At 37.6% G+C, this 25,787-nt stretch overlaps 1 protein-coding gene across 3 annotated transcripts in view; it reads left to right on the top strand.

Annotated features, from left to right (window-relative positions):
- Positions 1–25,787, top strand: part of CLINT1 (clathrin interactor 1) — a 74,374-nt gene that overhangs the window by 22,059 nt on the left and 26,528 nt on the right. For all 3 annotated transcript variants that reach the window (XM_025387892.1, XM_025387889.1, XM_025387890.1), the window contains exons 2-5: positions 20,300–20,404; positions 21,016–21,112; positions 23,536–23,644; positions 24,605–24,769. In XM_025387892.1, the coding sequence (XP_025243677.1) occupies positions 20,313–20,404; positions 21,016–21,112; positions 23,536–23,644; positions 24,605–24,769 (463 nt within the window). In that variant the 5' untranslated portion in view covers positions 20,300–20,312. The remainder of the gene's footprint in view (positions 1–20,299; positions 20,405–21,015; positions 21,113–23,535; positions 23,645–24,604; positions 24,770–25,787) is intronic.

Below are 25,787 nucleotides of genomic sequence, written 5' to 3'. Positions count from 1 at the left end.
AAAAGAGATTAAAAGAGCTTGAGAAATTTGCTGGTGAGACAACATGGATTTTGAATTTAATGTAAGTAGTATCCTTGTAGCCTTTTTCAGATTTTATAAGGAGTAATTGGAAAATAACACATAATTGACATTTCTTTTAGACCGATTGCATTTCTCAAGTATGAGTTTTTAGAATACATGATGATAAACATCTTTTAGTTAGTTATAGTGTGTGTGTGCGTGCGTGTGTGCGTGCGTGTGTATATATTCCATCCATCCTTCCTTTCCTTCCTTCTTTGGACAGGGTCTCACTCTGCCATCCAGACTGGAGTGCAGTGGCACAGTCTAGCCCACTGCGGCCTTGACCTCAACCTCCCATGTAGCTGAGACCACAGGTGTGGGCCACCATGGCTGGCTAATTTTTTTATTCTTTGTAGAGGCAGGGTCTCTCCATATTTCCCAGGCTGGTCTTAAACTCCTGAGCTCAAGCAGTCCTCCCACCTCAGCCTCCCAAAGTGCTGGGATTACAGGTGTGAGCCACCACACCTGGCTTCCAGTATATTCTTAATGCTTACATAATCTCTGATAAAGAAGACTCAAATAATAGGTATGCATCTCATGTCAGATACTCATATCCCAAGGGGAATAAAGTGTTATAACCAGAAGTAACAGGAAGCCACAGGATAACCTGGCTTTTTAATATAGCGAGGATTTATTGATCATCTGCAACTCTTGCAGGTACTTGAAAATACAACTGTAAACAAGTTTTGGTAGAGAGCGGTAAATAAAAAGAACAAGTAAACAAAATAATTTTACGTTCTGTGTTACGAAGAAAAGAGACTGCAGTTGAGAATGATGAGTGGAATTATTTTAGATAGAGTGGCCAGAGGAGGCCTTTCTGAGGATGTAGCACCTACATTAAGACTGAAAAGCAGAGTGAATAAAGTCAAGGAAAGTGTTCCAGGGAGAGGATATTTTAGAATGAGCAAGGTCCTGGATAGAGAAAGAGCTGGTGAGAAAGTGGCAGTGCAGTGTGGCAAGAACATGGAAGAGGAGGGGTAGCTTCAGAGGTTTGTAAGTCACTGTGTGGAGTTTGGGTTTATTCTAAGGGTCATAAGCAGCTGATGAGGAATTTTGATAAGGGAGCGAAATGACACCACTTAATGTAACTTACTCTTGATGCTGAGTTGGATAGTGGATGGGAAGGGAGAACAAGAGTAGAAGGGGATAGTGGCTGAAATCATGATTATAACACAACAATTAACAGCATGGTCTCTGGACCTTCATCTGTGGAATCAGGCTGCCTAGGTTCATGTTTTGACACTTAATGGTTACATGACCTCTAGTGAGATACTTAACCTCTTTGTGCCTCAGTTTTCTCATCTGTAAAATGGGGATAGTGATAGTAGATGCCTCATAGAGTTGTTAGGAGGATTAAATGAATTGTCACTGGCTTAGGACAGTGCCTGGCCCTTTAGAGTTATGTGTATTAAAAACCAATAACCAAACAAATATGGCTGTATTATGGAAGACAGTGTGAAGTATGAGAAAAGTGTCCTATACAAGAAGTCTTGGCTTTGTACAGTTCTTCTGTGGTAACAGATTGTGCAAAAGAAGGAGAGGGTTCCAGTGTGTACAAGTTTCAGTTGACAACCTGCCAGAAAAGTGGACATTGCTTATGTAAAAGAATTGCTACATCTATAGAAATGAAATTTGTGATGGCTCCCAAATCCATAGTTTACACTCACCCTGGGTAAGAGGAGTTTTTATGTTTTTGAAGTATGTTTTTTAACCTTAGGTTTCATTTAGTTCTTCACATCTTTCTGTGGGACACAGAAGACTTGTGGCAAGTTATCTTAACATTTTAAGTCTTGGCAACGGATCAGTGAGTTAATTTCAGGGGATATAGTAAATTAATAAATCTTTCTAGTCATGCCCCCAAAAGACCTGACTTTGTGTGTTTGTTGAGTAGAGGGTGTTTATTTTAGTTCCCTTGTTCATATCTTGGCCTCAGCTCCCCTTTCTTCCTTTCTGCCTCTCTCTTCTCTGTTCCCAAGATATCATGGAGTTCACTTATATATTCATTAGTCAGTTTTTCACAACCCATTTTTTGTCAGACATTCATTGTTAGGCACCAAGAGGGAAAGAAAACTGCATAAGATATAGTGTAGTCAGTTCTCGTTATTTGAGGTAGCTATGTTTTATAAAGTCACCTTGAACAGAACCATTGCTCCTAGGGGAAAAGACAGGGGGAGGTTCCTGTGAGCCTCTGGTGACAACATTTTCTTTAGCCAGTCCATACATCACTTTGTTTTTTATGTGTGTTTTTGTTTAAAGACATCTTTTTTTTTTTTTTTTTTTTGGAGATGCAGTCTTGCTGTCTCCAGGCTGGAGTGCAGTGGCGCTATCTCGGCTCACTGCAAGCTCCGCCCCCCGGGTTCATGCCATTGTCCCGTCTCAGCCTCCCGAGTAGCTGGGACTACAGGTACCTGCCATCGCGCCTGGCTAATTTTTTGTATTTTGAGTAGAGACGGGGTTTCACCGTGTTAGCCAGGATGGTCTCAAATTCCTGACCTCGTGATCCACCTGCCTCAGCCTCCCAAAGTGCTGGGATTACAGGCGTGAGTCACCGTGCCCGGCCATCTTTCTTAATATATATTTAAAAATTGCTGATTTATTAACATTGAACTCACTGCCAACAACACTATAACTTATGCCTGAACAAAGCTTATCTCGCACACATTTGTTTTTTCTGTTAGGTATATCACAATCTTCCTGAGCTTAGGAGCACTTGAACACTATGCTCAGGGCCATTTTAAACAGTGAAATTGCCAATACAAAGCATAAAAATGTGAAATACATTGCACCAAATAGTTTGTAGAAAGGACACTTGTTTATGGTTTGAGAACTGAAACAAGAAGGCAAAGTGTCACCTTGTTTGATCGCGGACGGGAATGTGTGCTCTGGACCCCTCAGGTTTTTTGCTCCTCTGCTTATGTTCATGAACATGAAAGCACCATGAATACAGATTTTGAGGTTACATTTTAGTGAGTAGGCAAATTTGCGTATATGGAGTCCATAAATTATGAGGATCAACTCTATTTGCTTTTTAAAAAGTGACAGTATATTAAGGTAATTAAGATAAATTCATACATAGCCGTTGTACGGGCAGAATATAATGCATATGAGTTTAAAAATGTAATGTTGGATTTGATCAAAGGAAGGGCAAATTATGGGTTGGAAAGAACAGGAAGGCTTCATTTTTGCATCTTTGTTGAAAACTAGGTTTAAAAAGAGGTGGGGATTCTGGAAGCACATAGAGTCACTGAGATAAGAAAATAAAGGGCGTGTTATTAATGCAGTAATGCTAATCAGCTAGTAAAGCAGTATAATTATGCCACAAAGGAAATGAAACAGAAGGAATGAGAGAAAAGGCTAGATAGGTAAGTTAAGGCCAGATCATGCAGGTTCTGATTACCAGTTCAATCAGAACTTTTTTTTATAGTCCTAAAGAAGCTATTTAAGAATTTTTGTCCTTTTGTTCTTTTACCCAGTAAATACTCATTGAACATCTGCTGTCACCAAGACTAATCCAGGAACTGGAGATTTTTTTTTTTTTTTTCAATCACTCTGTTGCCCAGGCTGGAGTGCAGTGGCGCAGTCTTGGCTTACTGCAACCTCTGCCTCCCGGTTCAAGCAATTCTCCTACCTCTGCCTCCTGAGTAGCTGGGACTATAGGTGCACACTGCCATGCATGGCTAATTTTTTTTTTTATTTTAGTAGAGACAGGGTTTCACCATGTTGTCCAGGCTGGTCTCAAACTCCTGAACTGAGCTCAGGCAATCCTCCTGCCTTGGCCTCCCAAAGTGCTAGGATTACAGGCGTTAGCCTCCGTGCCTGGCCGGAACTGGAGATCTTTAAGAGAGCAAGATTATTTTGTGTCCCCAGGTGTATGGAATCCAGAGGCGGAGACGGGCAAATAAACAGACATGCATGTTACAATACACTGTTTTTGAGGCAGGGTCTCACTTTGTCACCCAGGCTGAAGTGCAGTGGCGTGATCACAACTCACTACAGCCTTGACTTCCCTGTGTTCAAGTGATCCTGCCCCCTCAGCCTCCTGAATAGCTGGGACTGCAGGTGCACATCACCTTGCCTGAATAATTTTTGTGTTTTTTTGTAGAGACGAGGATTCACCATGTTGCCCAGGCTGGCTTGGAACTCGTGAGGCTCGAGTGATCCACCTCAGCCTCCCAAAGTGCTGGGATTGCAGGTGTGAGCTGCCACACCAGTCTAATACACTGGTTTTAGTTGTATTTCTAGCTAGTAGAAAGCAAAGGGTGCTATGAAGAGTGTGTACACAGACTCCCAACTGTTTTGGGAGTTAAGGAAGGTTTTTTGGAGGAAGTGACATTCAAGCTAAGACCTGATGATCAGGTGGAGTTAGCTGCAGAGCAGGGACAGAGATAACAGCCTGTGCAAAAGGCCTGTTCTTCAGGTGAGAATGACACATGAATGGGACTGAAGAAGTAAACTGGTATCTCACATGAAGGATTTTTTGTATCTTGTTAAGGATTTTGGACTTCCTCTCTTTTTTTTCTTTTCTTTTTTTTTTTTTTTTTTTTAGGCAGAGTTTCTCTATGTCACCCAGGCTGGAGTGCAGTGGCGTGATCTCGGCTCACAGCAGCTTCCACCTCCCAAGTTCAAGCTATTCTCCTGCCTCAGCTTCCCAAGTAGCTGGGATTACAGGCATGCGCCACCATGCCTGGCTGATTTTTGTATTTTAAATAGAGACAGAATTTCACCATGTTGGCCAGGCTGGTCTCGATTTCCTGACCTCAAGTGATCTGCCTGCCTTAGCCTGCCCAAGTGCTGGAATTACAGTAGTGAGCCACTGCGCCTGGCCTGGACTTCTGCTTAAAGGCAATAAGGAAACCTTTACTAGATTTAAAATAGGAGCTCAATTAGTTAGGATTTATCTTTCATCAAGAGCTCCCTTTGGCCCTAGTCTGGTAGAAGATGAGTCGAAGCAGAGAGTCGAAGCAGAGTTACAAAGTTGTTCTCAATAATCCAGGTGAAAAATAGTGGTGACCCTAGATTAAGGTAGTGTTGGTGTGGGTAGGGAGAAGTGGATGGTCATATTTGAGAGGTACCTAGGGAATAGAATTGCAAAGACCTGGGAGTAGATTGGATATTCAGTGGGAGGAAGGGAGAGGAGTAATCTCTCAAGTGATGCTCAAGCCATAACCTTGGATGGTACTGTCCACTGATACAGTAGGAGGAAAATGAGGGAAAGTGGTGATGAATTTGTGGTGCACTAACATGGCCAACACTAAATATTAGGAAGATTAATGTGGTCATGGTTTAGAAGATGAATGAAAAGAAGATGCCCCAGAAGTGGAGAGAGAGTTAAATGGCTTTTGTAGCAATCTCAGCTAGAAGTAAGGGTCTGTATTCTTAGTGCAGAACTAACAGGTTTGGGAAAGTAATGGGAGGTAAACACCAAGCAAATAGTTCCCCAAAGATGGTATCAAATATCCCAGTGATGGCTTGCAGCCTGCTCAGCTTTATGATATGCCCCTGAGATCATTTTTCAGGACGAAAAGTAGTGAAACTACCTTTATATGTTACTTCTCAAATATACATAGAAAGTAATGTTTAAAAAGCAGCTCTGGCTGAGCCCGGTGGCTCAAGCCTATAATCCCAGCACTTTGGGAGGCTGAGGCGGGTGGATGACTTGAGGTCAAGAGTTGAAGACCATCCTGGCCAACATGGCAAAACTCCATCTCTACTAAAAATACAAAAATTAGCATGGCAGCACGTGCCTGTAACCGCAGCTACTGTGGAAGCTGAGGTATGAGAGTCGCTTGAATTTGGGAGGTGGAGACTGCAGTGAGCCGAGATCCTACCACTGCACTCTAGCTTGAGGGGACAGTGTGAGACTCTGGCTTTAAAAAAGTGGCCTGGTGCAGTGGCTCACACCTGTAATCTCAGCGCTTTGGGAGGCCAAGGCGGGCGGGGGCAGATCACAAGGTCAGGAGATCAAGACCATCCTGGCCAACATGGTTGGCCCGTCTCTACTAAAAATACAAAAATTAGCTGGGCATGGTGGTGTACGCCTGTAGTCCCAGCTACTGGGGAGGCTGAGACGGGGTAGGCTGAGATGGGAATCTCTTGAACCTGGGAGGTAGAGGTTGCAGTGAGCTGAGATCGCACCACTGCACTCCAGCCTGGTGATAGAGTAAGACTGTCTAGAATAGAATAGTATAGAATAGAATAGAATAGAATAGAATAAAAATTTTCACCCTTGGGACTTGATAAAGCTAGTTTCTTTTGATTATCTCCTATACATATTTAATTGGCCTCTATGAACAATGTTACCTCTTTATGAGGGGACCCGAAGAAGTAGCTGCTGGTGTGAGAGTGAGAGATCATCCGTCTTTTCTATTGTGCTTTTTGCTGTTTCTTTGTCCTGCTATGTGTTATAAGTAAGGCAGGGCGCAGTGGCTCATGCTTATAATCCCAGCACTTAGGGAGGCCGAGGCCAGAACCCTGAGGTCAAGAGTTGAAGACCAGCCTGGCCAACATGGTGAAACCTCGTCTCTACTAAAAATATAAAAAAATTAGCTGGGTGGGGTGGCATGCGCCTGTAGTCTCAGCTACTCGGGGAGGCTGAGGCAGGAGAATCGTTTGAACCCAGGAGGCAGAAGTTGCAGTGAGCCGAGATCCTGCCACTGCACTCCAGCCTGGGCGACAGAGGGAGTTGCCATCTCCAAAAAAAAAAAAAACTAAAACATGAAGAAAAAAGAAAACTGTTTAACATAAGGTTATTAAATGAGGATTATTAAGAAATTAAAACTTAAAGCTAAAAACAGGTGAGAATTTTGAAAGGATTGCAATAAAGTTTAAACTTTTTTTTTTTTTTTTGAGACAGGGTCTTGTTCTGTCGTCTAGTCTGGAGTGTAGTGGAACTATCATGTTTCACTGCAGCCTCAACTTCCCAGGCCCAAGCAGTCTTTCCTCCTCAGCCCCACCCTCCACCCTCACCTCCAGTAGCTGGGACTACAGGTGTGTCCTACCATGCCTGGCTAATTTTTTAAAATCTTTTGTAAAGATGGAGGTCTCACTCTGTTGCCCAGGCTTAAATGTGTGTGTATGTGTATGTATATATAGAGAGAAAGAGAGAGAGAGAGAGAGAGAGAGAGAGAGTGTGTGTGTGTGTGTGTGTGTGTGCGCGTGCAGAGACAAGTTCTCTCTATGTTGCCCAGGCTGGTCTTGAACACCTGGACTCAAGCAGTCATCCCACCTTAGCCTCCCAAAGTGCTGGGATTATAGCCATGAACCATCTTGCCAGCCCGTAGGTATTTTGTTTAAACCCAACGAAAACCCATGTTTTTGAAGTACCGTGTTTTTAAAAAGCAATGTGAAGCATTTACTCTTACAAAAATAATAAAGCAGATGACGTTTAAAATAAGCAAAGTAGGAAACTAAGATTTACAGTAAAAAACAAGAGTTTCAAAAAATGAGATTTAAAGCAAAAGGCAGAAAGCTAGCTAACAAGAATATAAAAACATAAAAATAAAAGACTAAAGGAAAACCTATTCATAAAAATAAAAAATAAAAAGAAATAACAGATACCAGAAACAAGAATGGCAAGATGAAAGTATAAACTAAAAATATTTTTGGAAGTTTGAAGAAAAGGACAACTGGTTGCAGTGGCTCATGCCTGTAATCCCAACACTTTGGAAGGCAGAGGTGGTTGGGTCAGTTGAGCCCAGGAGTTCGAGACCAGCCTAGGCAACATGGTGAAACCCCCGTCTCTACAAAAAATACAAAAACTAGCTGGTGTGGTGGCATGCACCTGTAGTCCCAGCTACTTGGAAGGCTGATGTGAGAGGATCGCTTTAGCCTGGGAGGCCGAGACTGTAGTCAGGCATGATCGTACCACTGCACTCCGGCCTGGGTGACAGCAGGACCCTGTCTCTAAAGAAAGAAGAAAAGGGTAATTTTTTAGAATAGCATATACCAAAATGAGTTTCTTGGGATACTAACAAGATAGTAACAGGAAAAGGATAAATTGTCACAAAAGTTTTAGAAATGTTTAATATTGGCGGGGGCACAGTGGCTCCTGCCTGTAATCCCAGCATTTTGGGAGGCTGAGGTGGGCAGATCACTTGAGTCCAGGAGTTTGAGACCAGCCTAGGCAACATGACAAAACCCTGTCTCTACTAAAAATTACAAAAAAAAAAATAGCTGGGGGTGTTGGCGTGCACCTATAGTCGCAGGTACTTGGGAGGCTGAGGTGGCAGAATCTCCTGAGCCCAGGGAGGTCGAGGCTGTAGTGAGCTGAAAAATCACACCACTGCACTCCAGAATCTCCTGAGCCCAGGGAGGTCGAGGCTGTAGTGAGCTGAAAAATCACACCACTGCACTCCAGCCTGGGCAATCGGAATGAGACTCTGTCTCAAAAAAAAAAAAAAAAAAAAAAAAAAAAAGTATTATCTCTGTTGGAGACTCACAATGCACCATTAAAGTAATAGTCTCTGAGAATTGTTACATGAATAAAGTTGCCTTTGTTTAAACATTTTCTGAAACCCTTCCCTGAAACCCTTTTTTGACATAGCACCTATTATATCTTCCAGCAGAGTACTTTTTACAAAACATCATTTAGACTACTGTTATAAAAAAAATAAAAATGGAAATCTTGGAAGTTTTAAAGAAACATGCTAAGAGAAATCAGCTGGAAATAGAAATAGTTTGAGTTGGGACTGTCATTTCCAGTCTTTCCTGTTGAGGGCACAGTGTTCCACAGCTAGCCTAGGGGCAGAGAGCAACTTGACACCCTTACCTTCTGGCCCCTCCTCCACCCAAAGCTGTCTTTTTAGTTTAGTTTTGTGTGTTTTTTTTTGAGGCGGAATCTCGCGGCGATGCCCAGGCTGGAGTGCAATGGTGTGATCTCCACAGCCTCCCGGCTTTAACCGATTCTCCTGCCTCAGCCCCCTGAGTAGCTGGGACTACAGGAGCACTCCACTATGCCTGGCAAATTTTTTTTTTTTTTTTTAAATAGAGACAGAGTTTCACCATATTGACCAGGCTGGGCTTGAACTCCTGATCTCAAGTGATCCGCCTGCTTCGGCCTCCCAAAGTGCTGCGATTACAAGCGTGAGCCACCGCCCTTTTTAGTTTTTATCTGTGCAGGTGGTGCAGTGATAGAATATAGACTGCTGAGTCAGAGGAGTTAGGGGTGATCCCCAGCAAAATTAAATCAGCCCAGGGATACTTCCTTAGCAATTTGAGAGAAGTTTTACTACAAGTGCTTATTTAGTTTTCTTTTAAAAAGTCAGTTTTAAAAATTGTATAAATAAAAAATATTTTTAAATTTTTAAACAGATGCTCCCCCTTCACCCCACTCTAGTTATTACCACTCTAACACAGGTGTTTTCATATGGTTTTCTTGGTTCTTCCAGGCTTTGCTCACATGTACATGTGTTTTTATATAGTTGTTAGAGTTCATATACTTTTGTGTTATGAGGCCTCTTTTTCTATGGCCATGGAAGGAAAGGAATTTTCTAGTGGTGACTGTCTCTGCCTGCTCTGTTGCTTACATTGTTCCAAGTACCATTGCTGCCACATTTTGGAAGCTATTTTTCATCCTACTTCCCTTAATGTCACAGTTTGTTCTTCACTTTTGCCAGCCACAAAACAGCCCCTCCTGCAGTCTTACTGGTGCCAGAGTGCCTCTCTGGAAAACAAAAACGACTTAGCATTGTGGGACTAGCCTGTCTTAAGACAGTTTTTCTGTAAGCCTGTCATCTGCCCAGGTCATAATAGCAGGAGCACCTGTGCTAGAGAGGGAGTAGAAGGGCTTCCATATGCAACATAATAAATAATAACAAAACTAAATGCTTTACACATGTCATTTCATTTAATCTCCGTAATGGTAATAATACATAGGGGCCATTCAGCTGAGGAAGCCGAGGCACACAGTGGTTGATGTGTCCAGGGATCAGGTAGTGTATGCCAGAGACAAAATTCAGGCCCCAATAATCACTCAAAAAATTATTGATTAACTAATATACAATATTACTTTGCATTTGCCACAAAAATAGCCATAAAAGATGAAGCAGTTTATGAAAAATACGTAAGTGTGCAATATTTTCCTTTAGCATGGCCTTGTCTTTTGAAACAGTTTCTGGGGTCTAGGTTCATTTTAATATCTGAAAATGGGCAAAATCTGAAAATTTGGTATGGGTAACCATTGAAGTTGTAAGGAAGGGGAAATGGTTTTATAGTTTCTTCCTTCCACAGGTCATAATTTAGTTATGGACATTAGGATGTTTTTCTTGGCTTATCTCATTCATGTAGTTTTCTTTGCACATCTGTTACATAAATTACTAAACTATTTCCTTGAAAAGTTGCCAGTTTAAGTCATGTTTAATAGCAATCAAGAGTTGTTGCTTTTGGGGAAGAAGAATTAAATGACAGACTTTAAGGGGCAGAAATCCCACCACTCTCCTGGTTTAATTTTTTTTTTTTTTTTTTTTGGATCAATCCCTGTATTTTTTGAGGCATTAAAATAATTGTGTGGTTTTGGGTGTTTCCCAAAAGACTTTATGTTGGACTATAAACATTTAATGACCTTTTATATAAAATGAGTTATTTTAGTCCTTGCTTCTATAAGTTCCTATCTTTTCAGTTATCCTCTTATATAGACATTTTGATCTGACAAATTGTCGTTTGAAACTAAACTTGAAGGATTGAATTCTTTAGTGATTGTTCATATTACGTAATCTTTTCTGACCTTGAATTTTTCATAAAATAATTATTTTCTGTGGCTTGCTTTTAGAAAAAAATTTTCAGATTTATTCTTCTAGTTATATTTTAGGACAAACATACTGGTTGTTGGAAATCTCAGAAATTTAAAAGTGAGTTTGGTTAATTTTACCCCATCCAAACTGATAATTGAATGAATGCTGGAAATTTTCCTGGAATGTTAGGTAAACTCTTCTGTAAGCAAGGTACCATGTATTTCCTAAATGTACAGTTTGCAGTTGTCAGGATTTGGAAACTGGTTTTTAAGCTTGAAATTTTTAGATAAAGACTATTTGTAATACTGATAATCTGTATTGGGTATTTTTAGAGATTAGAAGAGCAAGTATGGTATAAAATAGGTTAATGTCAGCTACTCATCAGATTGCTCAGATTAAATTTCTTGCGTTACATTTCCTGCTATGAAACCATTCTTTGTGAAATGCAGTAAGTTTTTGGTAGATTTTTCTGTACAAAGTTTTGACTTTTTAAAACATCTGGAAGGATTGTCACAGGAAATTTATAATTATGTTATGATCTCACATGCATGTATGGAAACATGTCACTTGGCTAAACCAGTCCCTGACATCCACCTCACAACTTAGCTTTGTTCTCCAGCTTTGAGGCTGTGGTACCAAATTATTTCTGTATTTAAAAAAAAAAAAAAAAGTGACTCAAAGCCAGCCTCTTGTGCTGGTAGTTAATGTGATAGGGTCTAAGAAAATGATAATTCATGGGCAGAAAATAAATACTTTACATATATTTGAGGAACACATCGAGTTTGGCAATAACTTGGATTGATGACACAGTCAAATCTATGTGGAATCAGTACATTTATGAAGTGTTCTGCTATGCAAAAGTTTCTTACCTGAGAAATAAGACTTTGGTGACAATGTGTATTCGTTACTCAGTGGTGAGGATAAGCACAGGATCTTTAGTTTATGGATGAATGTGGGAGATTGTTAACAGTCTGTACAGACATTTCCATTTTCATAATTTTGAAGATACACACAAAGGTCTTTAATCTTCCTTGAATGTTAGGAGTTCTTACAGCTTTTTGAATTTTCCTACTTGCAGAATATTGCTCCGTGTTTCACTTGCTCCCCCTCCTCCTCTCCCCTCTTCCTCAAACTGAAAAATACTTACGTATAAAACAGTTCTATAATATTTATCTATTTTATCTATAAGTAGTACAAATGCAGTCTAAAAATTTGAATTACGATTACAAGAATATTGAGCCATATAAATCAGCAGTGTTCAGTGGTATTAAAACACCAAGAGTGATTAAAATTCTGTGGTTCATTTCTCTGCCTTCATAATACTGGACTCAACGATTATTGAAATTGAGGGCCAGCATTAGTCAGAATGAAACAAAGAATTTGGTAGTAGAATTGATGTAAGAGTAGGATTGGTTTAAAAAAAAATACAGTCCTTAATTTTCTGGCTACTTAAAACAATTATAATTTTAAAAATAGTTGTACCAGTTTCTATGGTCTTACATCATGTGGGGAGGAAACAATTGGAAGTGATGTTTTTGAACATTAAGACAACATTTTCTGTAATTTTAATCTCATACAGACAGGCAGCTAGAGTTTAGACTTAGGCAGTTTGCCATGTTTTAAAGTTGTATTAGGTACTCAAGTAACTATCTTGATCTTTCTTTGAGTATCCAGAATTATTTTAAATAGGTATAAAAAGTATTATGGGACTCCTTCAAAGCCTGGTAGTAAGTTGTTCTTTACTTATTTGATCGTAATTTTTTTTTTGACTGAGAAAGCTAAATGCTAAAAGATGGGATATAATATTTTTGTGCAAATTCCTGATGGTTACTTTTAAAAGCAAAGTTTTGTGTTTCAGCATTTAGGAATTTAGTGTTCCCTCTTGAAAAGTAAGAGGAAACAGAAGATGCATAATCCAGCGTAGTCTTTTGTGTACATAGTTGAAGCCATAAATAATATGCATCCCATATACATATGATATCATTGGATTGAATAGGTTATATGTTTTCAGTATTGATAACTAGGTGTACTCTTTTCTGAAATCCAGAATGGGTGAAAGAGCTTCAGATTTTAGATGTCTCTCATTTCAGTTTTTCCCTAATCAAACTGGTATTTTCTTTACTTTTAAGAGTACATGTATAAGAGGGGAGACATAGGTTTCCTCCCTTTCAATTAGATGGTTTGTTTTTAATATTTACTAAAACCAAAGAAAATGGGATTTCCGTGACTGAGAATATATCTTTTTAAATATTTATTCAGCATATAGCTCCTTTGTAGGATAATTTGTGATGCTGCATTTGATGTCATCTTAGACCAGAATATATTCTATGATTACAGGACAGTGTGACGTAATAGAAAATGGGCTTTGGAGTGAAAAGACCTAATAGTTTTTAAATCTGCCATTTACTAGCTATGGGATTTCGAGTGAGTTTATTTAGAGGAAGCGCCCAGGATTGTGATATTTGTTTCTTCTGTACTTTTCCATACTTTATTTTATTGGAATTCTTGCAATATGAAGGGAGTACTATGGTTTCTTATTGCTTTAACAGTATGCCTATTTTATAACATGTTTACTATAGCAAAATTATCTCTTCTACTGAACCATGTTGTCATTTGTGTTAAGACTTTTCATTGCATTGTATTTCATTTGCATTTTCAGATCAATGAGAGGCTTTTTTTTTTTTTAATGGGTGGTGAATATCCCACCATGTGGACGAATCAATTTTTCCACCTCCCCACATCATTTCTGTAGAGCCCCAGATATTCTGTTAACAATGAAAGTAATCTACCGATTGAATTTAGGAATAGTAGACTTCTTGGCCGTTGACAGTACATTTGATACTCTTCACAGGACTGTAATGAGATATAACTTGGTATTAAAATATGAACATTGAACCTATAAAATGTTCAACTTGCAAATAAGGGTAATGTGGTGGAGGCTGTCTCCGCTGACAAAAAATAAATATCACAAGGTTCATTATCTAGCTTCTAGAGTTATTCTTAAGACAATTTCTGTAATGTTATGGATGGAAACATAAAAAAAAGAGCAAATGTTTCTGGCTTAAGACTTTTGTTACTTGAGGAAACTGTCTTCTATAGCAGTGGTCTCCAACCTTTTTGGCACCAGGGATCAGTTTTGTGGAAGACAATTTTTCCACAGACCAGGGCTTGGGGAGGATAGTTTCCAGATGAAACTGTTCCATCTCAGACCATCAGGCATTAGATTCTCATTAGGAGCACACAACCTAGGTCCCTCATTCACAACAGGGTTCACGCTTCTGTGAGAATCTGATGCCACCGCTGCTCTGACAGGAGGCAGAGCTCAGGCAGTGATGCTGGCTTGCCGCTACTCACGTCCAGCTGTGCAGCCCCATTCCCAACAGGCCGGTCCGCAGCTCTGGGGGTTGGGGACCCCTATTCTACAATGTTAATTTTATGGGTGTTTTATGGTTAAAAAAATTATCAAGAAGATTGATACTTAATAAGAGCATAACTGTTCTACAACACTTAATTTATAAAAGTATCTTTTCTGAAACCTTTGTGGCATTGAGGTAAAAGGTGACTTTTAAATACAGGTTTTGTTGTCAAGAATTATTCATCCCTAATACAGTTTTTAAAAATCATATTAATTCCAAAATTGGGTACTTAAATTGTTCTCTGTGGTTTTGCATACATAGCACTTGGTGTACATATTTTAATGTGTATGCATATATTTTAGTTACTGTTTGCTGCACTTATTAACCTGATAAAACAAGATGTTGGAAGTACAAATAATATTCATGTGGTCTACTATGATGTTTACTTGCCTATAAATAGTTAAAAATGTAGCTAATGATGATACAGTACTTGTATTTTTAGTGGCCTTTAGTAGTTTAACCTTGGTTACAATATAATACTTTGAAAAAAATTGGAAAATACAGGAAAATATTAATATAAAGAAAAAAAATACCATTATTTAAAACTGTTGCTTGGAACTAAGTTATGTTTATTTCTGTCTCCAGATGTTTCTGTCTCTTATTATCTTAGTATGAGTGTGTGTATGCATGCATACATCAAAACACATTTAGAGGTCTCAAATAAAAGACTGCCTGATCTCAGGGTGAGTGAAGTCTTGACAATAAGCTTAAAACAAAGAAGAAACCATATTAAAAATATAGATTCCTTTGACTTCAGTTTTTTAAAAAGGAATGAAATTTAAAAGGCAAACTGGGAAAAATACTTCTCAATCTGTTTCAGTTTCCTCCTTATTCCTTTGTTAGCAGTTAGTACCACATTATACCTATACTTTACCTTTTCCCTTGGTGTATAGTTCTGTTTTAGCAAAGCATATTCTTGAACTTTTAAGAGGAAAAAATATCAATAAGGACTGCTCAAGTTCTTGTTAACTATTTTACCGATGATTCTTAATGTAGATAAGAAGTATTGACTATCAGTAAGTAAAAGCCTCGTTGTAGCTTTTAACCAATTATACCTCTAAAAACTGGACTGAAACTTACCAAGTAAAATAATTTTATATTATATGAGTGTCAAGTAGTCAAATAAGTAGAAAATGGGGAATAAAGAGGAGGGCTACAATGAACACTAATAATTTACGAACTGAATAGTTGACCCTTGACTAACTGAATATTGGCTGTGTTTACATAGCTGTGGAAGCATATGTTAGTCCATTTTCATGCTGCTGATAAAGACATACCCAAGTCTGGGAAGGAAAAGAGGTTTAATTGGACTTACAGTTCCACATGGCTGGGGAGGCCCCAGAGTCATGACAGGAGGTGAAAGGCACTTTTTACATGGCAGCGGCAAGAGAAAATGAGGAAGAAGCAAAAGTGGAAACCCCTGATAAGACCATCAGATCTCGTGAGACTTATTCACTACCACGAACAGTATGAGGGAAAATGCCCTCATGATTCAAATTATCTCCCACTTGGTCCCTCCCACAACACGTGGGAATTATGGGAGTACAATTCAATATGAGATTTGGGTGGAGACACGGAGCCAAACCATATCAAAGCGTGTGTGCAAAAGTTGAGGACGGTAGCTTCTCACAGTTGGCACTAAAGATCTAGTGAGTCAGTGTTGCTGAGTTGTACAGAGTTAAGTTGCTGGAGTGTTCTGAGAAGCAAATGTGAAAGTGGGTAAAAGACTGTGGAAACAACAAACAGTTTTATAAATATAAACAATAATGATTGTGTCTATGGATTTTATTCTTGTATTCTTCATTCTTTGGTGATTCCATCTTTCATTCTCTCTGTTAACTTTCTTTTTGGCCTAATATTAGAGTCCATTAAGATTTGGTATTGTTAACCAGTTATACTGCTGAACTACCCAGTAGTTGTAACTGTTAAATTTAAACAGTGTGATCCTAATAATTACCTATCTTTATCAGGACAGAGAAACCTACTTTTCAGGTCACTCATTTTCAAGACTTTTGTTTTAAGCAAAGAGAAAGTTAATATATTGAGTAAGCCTAGATAGAACACATGTGAGAAGGGCTCGTTTTGTACTTTCTGGTGACTGTTAGATTGTTCTCAAAATTACAGATACTTTTTAATACTGGTGAAGAAATGTCAAAATTACAGCAACATTTTTTTTTCCTGGTTTACATTCTCTTGTGAAACAGCAGCATTTCTTAAAAGTTATTTTTCTTCTTTTACTTTCCCTCCATTATTACATTCTCATGTCTGTTTATGTTTGCAGAGATTAAATACAGACAAAAATCTGGAGATAAAAGGTTATTGATGGCGACAGCAGAAATGTTAAAAATCGTTAGATATTTTGTGGGTCAAGTTTTCTTTTGATAATATTGTCAAACTGGTTTAAAATAATATACAGAAAAATTTTTTGGTGTTATCAAAGTATTCTTGGTTACTTTTTTAAGTGTTAGAATGATAATTACATGAAAGGAAATGTAAGTAGAAAAGCCTGTATCCAAAGACTTTTACCCTTCAACAGAAGGTCATAATAATGGCCTACACTTTAAAAAAAAAAACAAGAACTGAGTATAAAGAGATAACTTTTTAAAATTTCAAGTTAGGAATCTCAATTTAGGGTTGGTGAAAATCCATAAGTCACTTGTTTGACTGTAGTGTTAGTTTAAATGGTATGAAATTTATTGGGAAGGGGGGTGTCTTTTTCTGTAATTTTGTTTGCCGTTCAAATTCTAGACCTTTGTCTGGAGGATTGTTTGTGTGTGTGTTTAAGAAACCGTTGAGAGTGCCCCCTCTAGCGTCTGTGATATATTCTTAAAACATCTGTGTCAGAAGTTTGCAGAATTAAAAAGCTGTTTTTTTCCTTTCAAATCTGGACATAAATTTTTATTTTTATTTTTAGCACGGAAGAATTGTTTTTTTAAAAAAGGTCACTGGAATTATGGGTAGGGCATAGATTGAGGGCAGTAGAAAACATGAGAAAGGAAGGATCAAAATGCCATTTCTACCTTTTTAGAAATAGTTATTTTTAAATGACCTGGAATAAGGCCAAACCATACAGTGTTGTTTTTAGTTTACGTTTGTTTCTGAATTAATTGAAGCTTAAAATACTTCGTTTTGGAATTCTTTATGCCATCAGATCTCATCTTGAGGGGGGTTCTTTGCAGTTTCTGAAAGCAACAGCTTCATTGGAAGATAGCTTTTTTCTGGGGAGGGGAGTAGGAGACAGGGTCTCGTTCTCTTTCGCCTCAACCTCCTGGGCTCATGCAGTCCTCCCACCTCAGTGTCCTGAGAAGCTGGGACCACAGGTAGATGCTACCACGCCTGGCAAATTTTTGTATTTTTTGTAGTGACGGAGTTTTGCCATGTTGGCCAGGCTGGTAAGTGAACTTCTAGACACAAGTGAACCACCTGCCTCATCCTCCCAAAGCGCTGGGGTTTACAGGTAGGAGCCACTGCACCTGGCCTGGAAAATAACTTTAAAATAGATCTGGATTCTTCGTGTAAGCGTTCTGTTATTTTTTTGTTTTATATTTGCCATATCCTTCTGTGGATATACTTAATAACTGTATTGTGAGTATGTGCTGATGGCTCCCATTGTTTTTCAACCAAAGAAATGAGATTCTTAGATTATTGGCTCTCTGCCACCTCTCCCTCTAAACACAGCGCTTACACAAGCCTTCAGCTAAGAATCTTGTGAAGGGTTACGGAAACAGAACCTTTCTTATTTGACCCATGGGCCTTTGTCGGTTGAACAAGGAAAGTAGTGTTCTGAAAGCTACAACATTTATGAAGGCTCTGGTAAAAATATTTCATGTACATGGACTGGAGATTAACTTCTTTCATCTTGTTCTCCAACAAATTAAACAATGCAAAGAGATTTCAAGTGCATTCTTGGTAATGAAATGCTTGGGTGAATTATAATCCTAATTGCCATTGTTCATTTTCACAGCTGCATTTTGACACTTTTAACTGCCTAAGCCATGCATTCTTCAGCCACCAGGATAAACAAAAGCATTCTGAAATTCATCTTTTTGTGGCATCTTAAATTGTGAATCTGTTATTGGCCACCTTAGTTTTATTTTGGTTCCATGGTTAATAAAATTAGGAGGAAACTTATTCTTCTACATTTATACATAAAACTGTTGTAATAGAACCATTACTGGATTTTAACGAAAATGTTATTCCTTAGTGGTCTTAACATTTTTAAGTGGGGGTGGGCATTGGAGATCATGAATTTATTTTAGTCCTGGGGAAGGAATTTGTATTTATTTTATCACATTAATTGGTATCTCAGGAGGCAGTTTTCTCCAAGATTTGAAAGAAAATAATAGGATTTTGCTTTTCTTCCATAGAAGAACAGTGTCCTGAATTTAAATCTGAAAGCCAGATTGATTCAGTTTTTTGGCAAGTCACACTTATATGCATAATGGTTCCTTTAAAATTTGACCCAAACCTGTTTGTTGGTCTGTTCTTTAAACATGAAGACATTGAAGTGTTTGCAATAAATTTGAAATTTATATTTAAGAGATTTGAGTGCCAATTTCGACCAAACCTTCCTTCTTCTAAAAATAGAACTTTTTGATGACTGAAAAACCATATAGCAAAAGTGGGGTATATGTATGTAATAGTTACCAAATTCTGATTTTTCACTATTTCTAAGACTTAATGCTAAGTGCAGGAATTGAATTACTATATTCACAGACACCTGTTATAACAATTGTTTGGTAATAATTGGAGCTTTCGATGTCAAATGAATACTACTACAGGATGTCACAGTTTTGCAGTATTTCTTTATTCTCAAAATGTCTTTGAATCCTTAAATTCATATAAGCATGAGAAATTCCATTTTGACGACCAAACATTTTTTAAGACCATCTCATATCTTAATCTTATTTTTTCCAAAGTAAATTCTTTCATATAAAAATATTACGTGATGTTTTGAAATTCTCCTAATAGATGGTTATTTTATATTATATTACCTTTTGTGTTTTGGAGACAGGGTCTTGCTCTGCTGCTCAGGCTGGAGTACAGTGGGTGGTCATGGCTCCCTGAAGCCTTGACCTCCTGGGATCAAGCAATCTTCCCACCTCAGCCTCCCTAGTAGCTGGGACTACAGGTGCACGCCAACACGTCTGGCTAATTTTTAATTTTTTCTTTTTGTTTTTAGAGACCAGGTTTCACTGTGTTGCCCAGGCTGGTGTTGGTTATTATATTTAATATAATAATAGCTAACATTTACTGAGTACTTCCTGTATGTCAGACACTGTGCTAAATAAACGCAATTTGCTGTGCTAGCCTTTGAGGTAGTATGCTTATTTATTCCCATTTTATGGTTGAGGAAACTGAGATTAAGATAATTAAAATAATTTTGCCAAAGGTCACATAGTAAGTGACTGGAATCAGATCTTTCTGACTCCTGAGGCCCAGATCATTGCCGAAGTCCTAAGGGAAAGTTAAGTGTGCATCATACAATCTCCTGATGGAATATTATGCAGCCAGTAAAAGTGAGGGTTACAGTGAATATATGACATAGAAGTGCACATGACAGAGTAAACGAAAAAAGACTAAGAGATTATAGTTAAACATTTATAGTGGTTCTAAACATCTGTAGGTATCTTTGATTTATTCTTTTTAAAAAATGTGATATAGATACTGTTTAGCTGTTACATAATTTTGCCTAATTTATAGGATTTCTGTAAGCAGGAAACATAAGCTTGCATTGCATGTAAACCAGATCTGGTCAAGAAACTGACAACTTAGTTTTATAATAGACTCTAGCATGTTCATTTTTTTTTTTTTTAATTTGACCCTCAGCCATTTTTTACTGGACTTATGCCAGCTCTAATGCAGTCTCTCATCTGTATTCTTGAAGACTAATGGAATAGTAAAATCTGCTTAAAGATAACTTAAGTGTGTTACATAGTGTCCTTGGGGTAGCTTGTGCACAAAAGATGTTTTCTCTCCCACCCTGTAGAGGTAGCTCATTAAGACACCCCGTAGTGTCATTATTAAGTTTTCATGTGTTTCTCAGTTTTGATGCTAATCTTTGTGCGTATGTGCGTGCATTTTTTTCCTCTGCAGCACCAATGTGGTTATGAATTATTCAGAGATCGAGTCTAAGGTTCGAGAGGCAACGAACGATGATCCTTGGGGACCTTCTGGGCAACTCATGGGAGAGATTGCCAAGTAAGTGATAATTTGACTCAGCAGTGCAGAAAAAAATCAAAGTATCTTAACACAGAAATGTGAAATTTGCTTTCAGATTTAAACTGTTTGGCTGCCAGAATATAAATTTTGCATAATCATTCAGATAGTAATGTAGAAAGTTTCAGATAGTAATATGGAAAGTTTTATGCAGTCCATTTCCCTTAAAAATTTGGCTCAAAAAAGAAACCCACAATGTATCTTTTTCAATTAAGTTTTGAGATAATGCTGTAGCTCACCATGTAAAATTTTGACAAATACATATAAAATAACTTGAAGTGCAAGTTAGAAAAATTTTTTTCTGTGAACATCTGGGACACCGTACCAGTGAATGAAGAGCTTGCAAAATATGATATTAATTAAATTATTAATTGCAAAGTATTGATTAATTAGCAGGACTTACATATGTGCCAGGTAGTGTATAAAACATAGCGAAAACATTTTCAAGGAAGTACATAATCTTCTAAATTTTTTGAATTATGTTTATTAATTTTTAAAAACGCTTCAGGGAAACACCAAATTAGAACAAGTCTGCCATCTACTGTCAAAATTAATATATTGCAGACTCTTAAAGAAAATGATTCTTTTTTCAGGGCTACATTTATGTATGAACAATTTCCAGAACTTATGAACATGCTTTGGTCACGAATGTTAAAAGACAACAAAAAGAATTGGAGAAGAGTTTATAAGGTATGAAAACAAATCTGCTTTAATTGCTTGACATGTTGAAAACACATACTGGAAATTTAAAGTGTATATACATAGGTGGTTTTAAAGTATATTAAATCCTAGAATAGAATAATCGAAAACACATGAAAGAAGTAGATTTGTTATTTGTGTTCTATTTTCTAGTCATCATGAACAACTGTTCTGAATGAGAAATTCTTAATACTTCTAAATGTTGATTATTTCTTAAAATTTTTCCTACTAAAATGTTTATGCATGTCAAAAATAATGCATCTATAGTAGTGTGCATGTTTAGTGTATGAGCAATTAAGATGAATACTACAGTCTGAATGGTTTGTCATCTACGTAGACATTTACCTAATTTATGGTAGTATTCTCACAGTATTCTGTATCACAAATGTTCAAAATGTAATTCTAATTTTAAATTTGTGAATATGAACTTTTTATCAGATTCCTTTTGTTCTGATCTCATATAATGCAGAATTCTTTAGTAATATAGTCGTCTGTGCTTCTATACCTACCATATTTTCTTACTTCTTCAGAATGTTTTTCTTTGCTATCCAAAATGACATAATTTGGCTTTTAGGATTGAAAATCTATGTGTTAGTTTCATGTTTTTTTATGTTATTCTTTCTGAAAACATTCAGTGTCATTCCCTTAGGTTGCATGGTAGGTGTGATGAAATAATTGAAATATTGTAAATTAAATTTGCTTTTAGTTTTTTGGTTTTTTTTTAATTCTTGAGTAAACTCCTTTTTTAAAGAATATAGTCATATATACCACATAAGGACATTTTAGTCAGTGATGGTCTGCTTATTTGACAGTGGTCCCATTGGATTATAATACTCTATTTTTTCTGTACTCTTTCTATGTTTAGATACAAAAATACTCAGCATTGTGTTACAGCTGCCTATAGTAGTCATTACAGTAACAATGTCGCACAGGTTTGTAGCCGAGGAGCAATAGGTTGTCCCATAGATCCTCAGTGTGTAGCAGGCCATACCATCTAGGTTTGTGTAAGTACGCTCTGTGATATTAGTACAGTGATGAAATTTCCTAATGGCACATTACACGAACATATCCCCATCGTTAAGTGACACATGGCTGTAAATTACTGGTAGGAGGAGGTTTTGTGTCCCTCAGTTTTACCAACCTAACTAGATTTGTTTTGTTTTTGCCGCCCCCTCCTCTCTGCCTAACTAGATTTTCATATACCTAATCAAGTGAGGTTTGTTCCAAGCAATGTTAAGTTCAAAATGTACAATTTATTATATAGTATATTCACAAAGTTTTGTAGGAGTAACTACTATCTAATTCCAGAACATTTTTGTCACCCTATAAAGAAACCCTATACCCATTAGCAGTCATTCTAAATTTACATTTTAACAAAATTTACTTTGGGGCTAGGGGTTGGTTGTTGGTTGGTTGTTTTTGAGACAGTCTGGCTTTGTCACCCAAGCCAGAATGCAGTGGCATAACCTTGGCTCACTGCAGTGGTGACCTCCTGGGCTCAAGAGATCCTCCTGCCTCAATCCCCTAAGTACCTGGGACTACAGGCGTGTGCCTCAATCAATACCCAGCTATTTTTTTGTTTTGTTTTGTTTTGTTTTTTGTAAAGACATCTCACTATTTTGCAAAATTTTCTACAGGTTTTATTATCATCATTATTATTATTATTATTTGGTAACAACTTTTTTTTTTTTTTTGGAGACAGTCTCTCTGTCGCCGAGGCTGGAGTGCAGTGGTGCGGGCTCAGCTCACTGCAACCTCCACCTTCTGGGTTCGAGTGATTTTTGTGCCTCATCCACCTGAGTAGCTGGGATTACAGGCGTGGGCCACTGTGCCCAGCTAATTTTTGTATTTTTAGTAGAGACGAGGTTTCACCATGTTGCCCAGTCTGGTCTCAAATTCCTGACCTCAAGTCATCTGCCCACCTTGGCCTCCCAGAAAGTGCTGGGGTTACAGGCATGAGCCACTGAGCCTGGCCACAACCTTTTAAAACAAAAGCCACATAATTAACCTCAAAATTAAATTTTATCTGGGGAAAATACTATAGGATTGCTTAATTACCAAATAATTTCTGGCAATTCAGTTCCATAATGCTCAGATAAAAGTAAAAACTGAGTCAGCTTTCTAAAACCTTATTGTCTATTTATATCATACATTCAGATATTTTGAACAACAGAGTTTAAGTCTTTGACACATAGTATCCAGATGATTTATAATTATTTACTATGCTTAATATAAGAGGAACTTCAAATTGATCATGTAAGTTCTAGATTATGTGTTTAGAGTCTAATGTAAGGAAACCTCACCACCAGCATGAAGATTCTTTATTTGCTATGTTAGAATTATTTTTTTAACCATTCACCAAAGCTCTACTGACTTTATTTCATTAAATCATTTAGTGCTTTGTATTTTTACAGTCGTTGCTGCTCCTAGCTTACCTCATAAGGAATGGATCAGAGCGTGTTGTTACAAGTGCCAGAGAACACATTTATGATTTACGATCCCTGGAAAATTACCACTTTGTAGGTGAGCAATAGAAAAACCTTATAAGCAAATTAAAACAGTAGTTGGAGTTGTCAGTCACCTGAACCAGCTTAGAAGCTTCTCTGCTCTAATTAGAATGTGACTGTTGCTGGTTGTGTGACGAGTGCAGAATCCAAGACGCGGGGCCCTAGAGTATTAATTAGTGAAGACAAGAACTTGCAGAAAAGACTGGCTAATAACAACAGAACCAACACAACATGAGTGTTCGGGTTTATATTAAAATATGCACTGGAGACTGGTCCCCTGTGGTGTCCATAAAGGAATAGCTTTAATCATATGGGAAGAAAAGGTTAGAGCTCCAAAACACACACATCTGTTTGAAGCTGGGTTTTTTTTCCCTCCCACCAAATAATATTTACTGTGCAAAGGCAGCAAGGCCACAGTGTGTTTTGAATGTGAAAGAGGCTGGAGAATGAAGCACATTTCATTTTGTAGCATACCCCAGTTGTAAGCACTTTAAAAATTCAGTTTTTGAGCTACACTAAAACCTGATAATTAGTGTTCCAGACTTGTACTGGAGAAACCAAGACATTTGTATGCTTTTCAGTTATTAACATGCTAAAGTGATTCTTCCTTTGGTTTGTTTTCTTAAAATATGATAGAAAAACACAATAGCACTTATGGATATGTCTATTTTGTGTGGTCATCATCAGTAATCCTTTTTAGTGAATCTTTAATTGACCTTGCATAGTACCGTTATCTGTGGTCCTTTTTAGTTCATCTTTACATGCTCTTATAAGCCAAAATTCCATTTTAGAACTTATAATTTGCTGAGAAGGAAATGACAAAGTTAAATAGCACAACTTGCTTCTTTTTATTGTTTTTTAAATATTGAAGTTGGTTTCTTATGTTGAAGTTTTTATGTCTGTTTTTTTATCTTAAAGAGCTTGATACATATTAAGTGAATTCTTAGGTTTTGCTTCTCTCTTACCATACTCTTAGATGAGCATGGCAAGGATCAAGGTATAAATATTCGACAGAAGGTGAAGGAACTGGTTGAATTTGCCCAGGATGACGATAGACTTCGTGAAGAGCGAAAGAAAGCAAAGAAGAACAAAGACAAGTATGTTGGGGTTTCCTCAGACAGTGTTGGAGGATTCAGATACAGTGAGTATCAAAGACAAGCTGACACCTAAGCATCAGCTTAACTTCTTGAGTATATTTTAAGAATCAGTGAAATACCAAAGACCAAAATGCTAATTTTCTTTTCTAGGAATACATAGAATACTAAAATACACACAGTACTAATTTTGGCTTCTACTATCACATGAATCTTCCTAGTTTTTAACTTGTGGGTTTGGCAATAGGATTTTAACCGTTAATGGCTAATTAAATGACTGCGTACTTTGTGGTGATATACAGAGATTAAAACAGATGTATACCCTTCCCTCTTAGGATTACCATTCTTTTAAAAAGAAGGGGGAAGAAAGTTTCTATAACTTAGATTTTAGAGTATAAAAATATAAAGTTTGATCAGGAGATTCATCTTTCTAATTTGAAACCCCAATCTAGCTGTATTTTTGGCCCAAACCAGATAAGCTTCCTGTCAGTCATTCCAGCCTCAGTCTCTCTTTCCTTATTTAAGCATTGCATAATTTGACATATAAAAGATGACTGACAGTACTCTCAGATTTTCATCTAGGCCTATTGCTTTGTTTATTCTTCCCAATACATTTAAGAGCAGCTAGAACATTCATCTTTCATGTTTATTTTTAATGTAATAATGTAGTTTCTCTAAAATAGGGCATAGGTGCTTGAAGCAGATACACAAAATCAGAACTGTCTTTCACGGCATGTCCCTTTGGACTTGTTCTGTCTTCTGTGAGCTCTGACAATCTCTTGGTCATTTTGTGTGTATGCAGACAGGCCAGTGCTGTGTTTCTTAGCAGCTGTTCACTGAGGCTCTCCAGCTCCTCCCAACTATATATGTTTATATTTGGATTATATTGAGGTCTCGTATCCCCTTCAGTGGAACCAAGTAAAAATCCTAACATATAAAATATACTTACTAATTTGTTCCTCTGCTTTCCGCTCTCAAAAAATACTGCATTTAGTTAGCTGTTTAAGGATGTTTCTAACAGTAGAAAAATTCCCTTTTTTATATTGAAACATCATATGCAAGTCA

The sequence above is a fragment of the Theropithecus gelada genome, chromosome 6, assembly GCF_003255815.1.
Source record: "Theropithecus gelada isolate Dixy chromosome 6, Tgel_1.0, whole genome shotgun sequence".
Lineage (NCBI taxonomy): Eukaryota > Metazoa > Chordata > Mammalia > Primates > Cercopithecidae > Theropithecus > Theropithecus gelada.
This window is presented reverse-complemented; position numbering and strand designations above follow the sequence as displayed.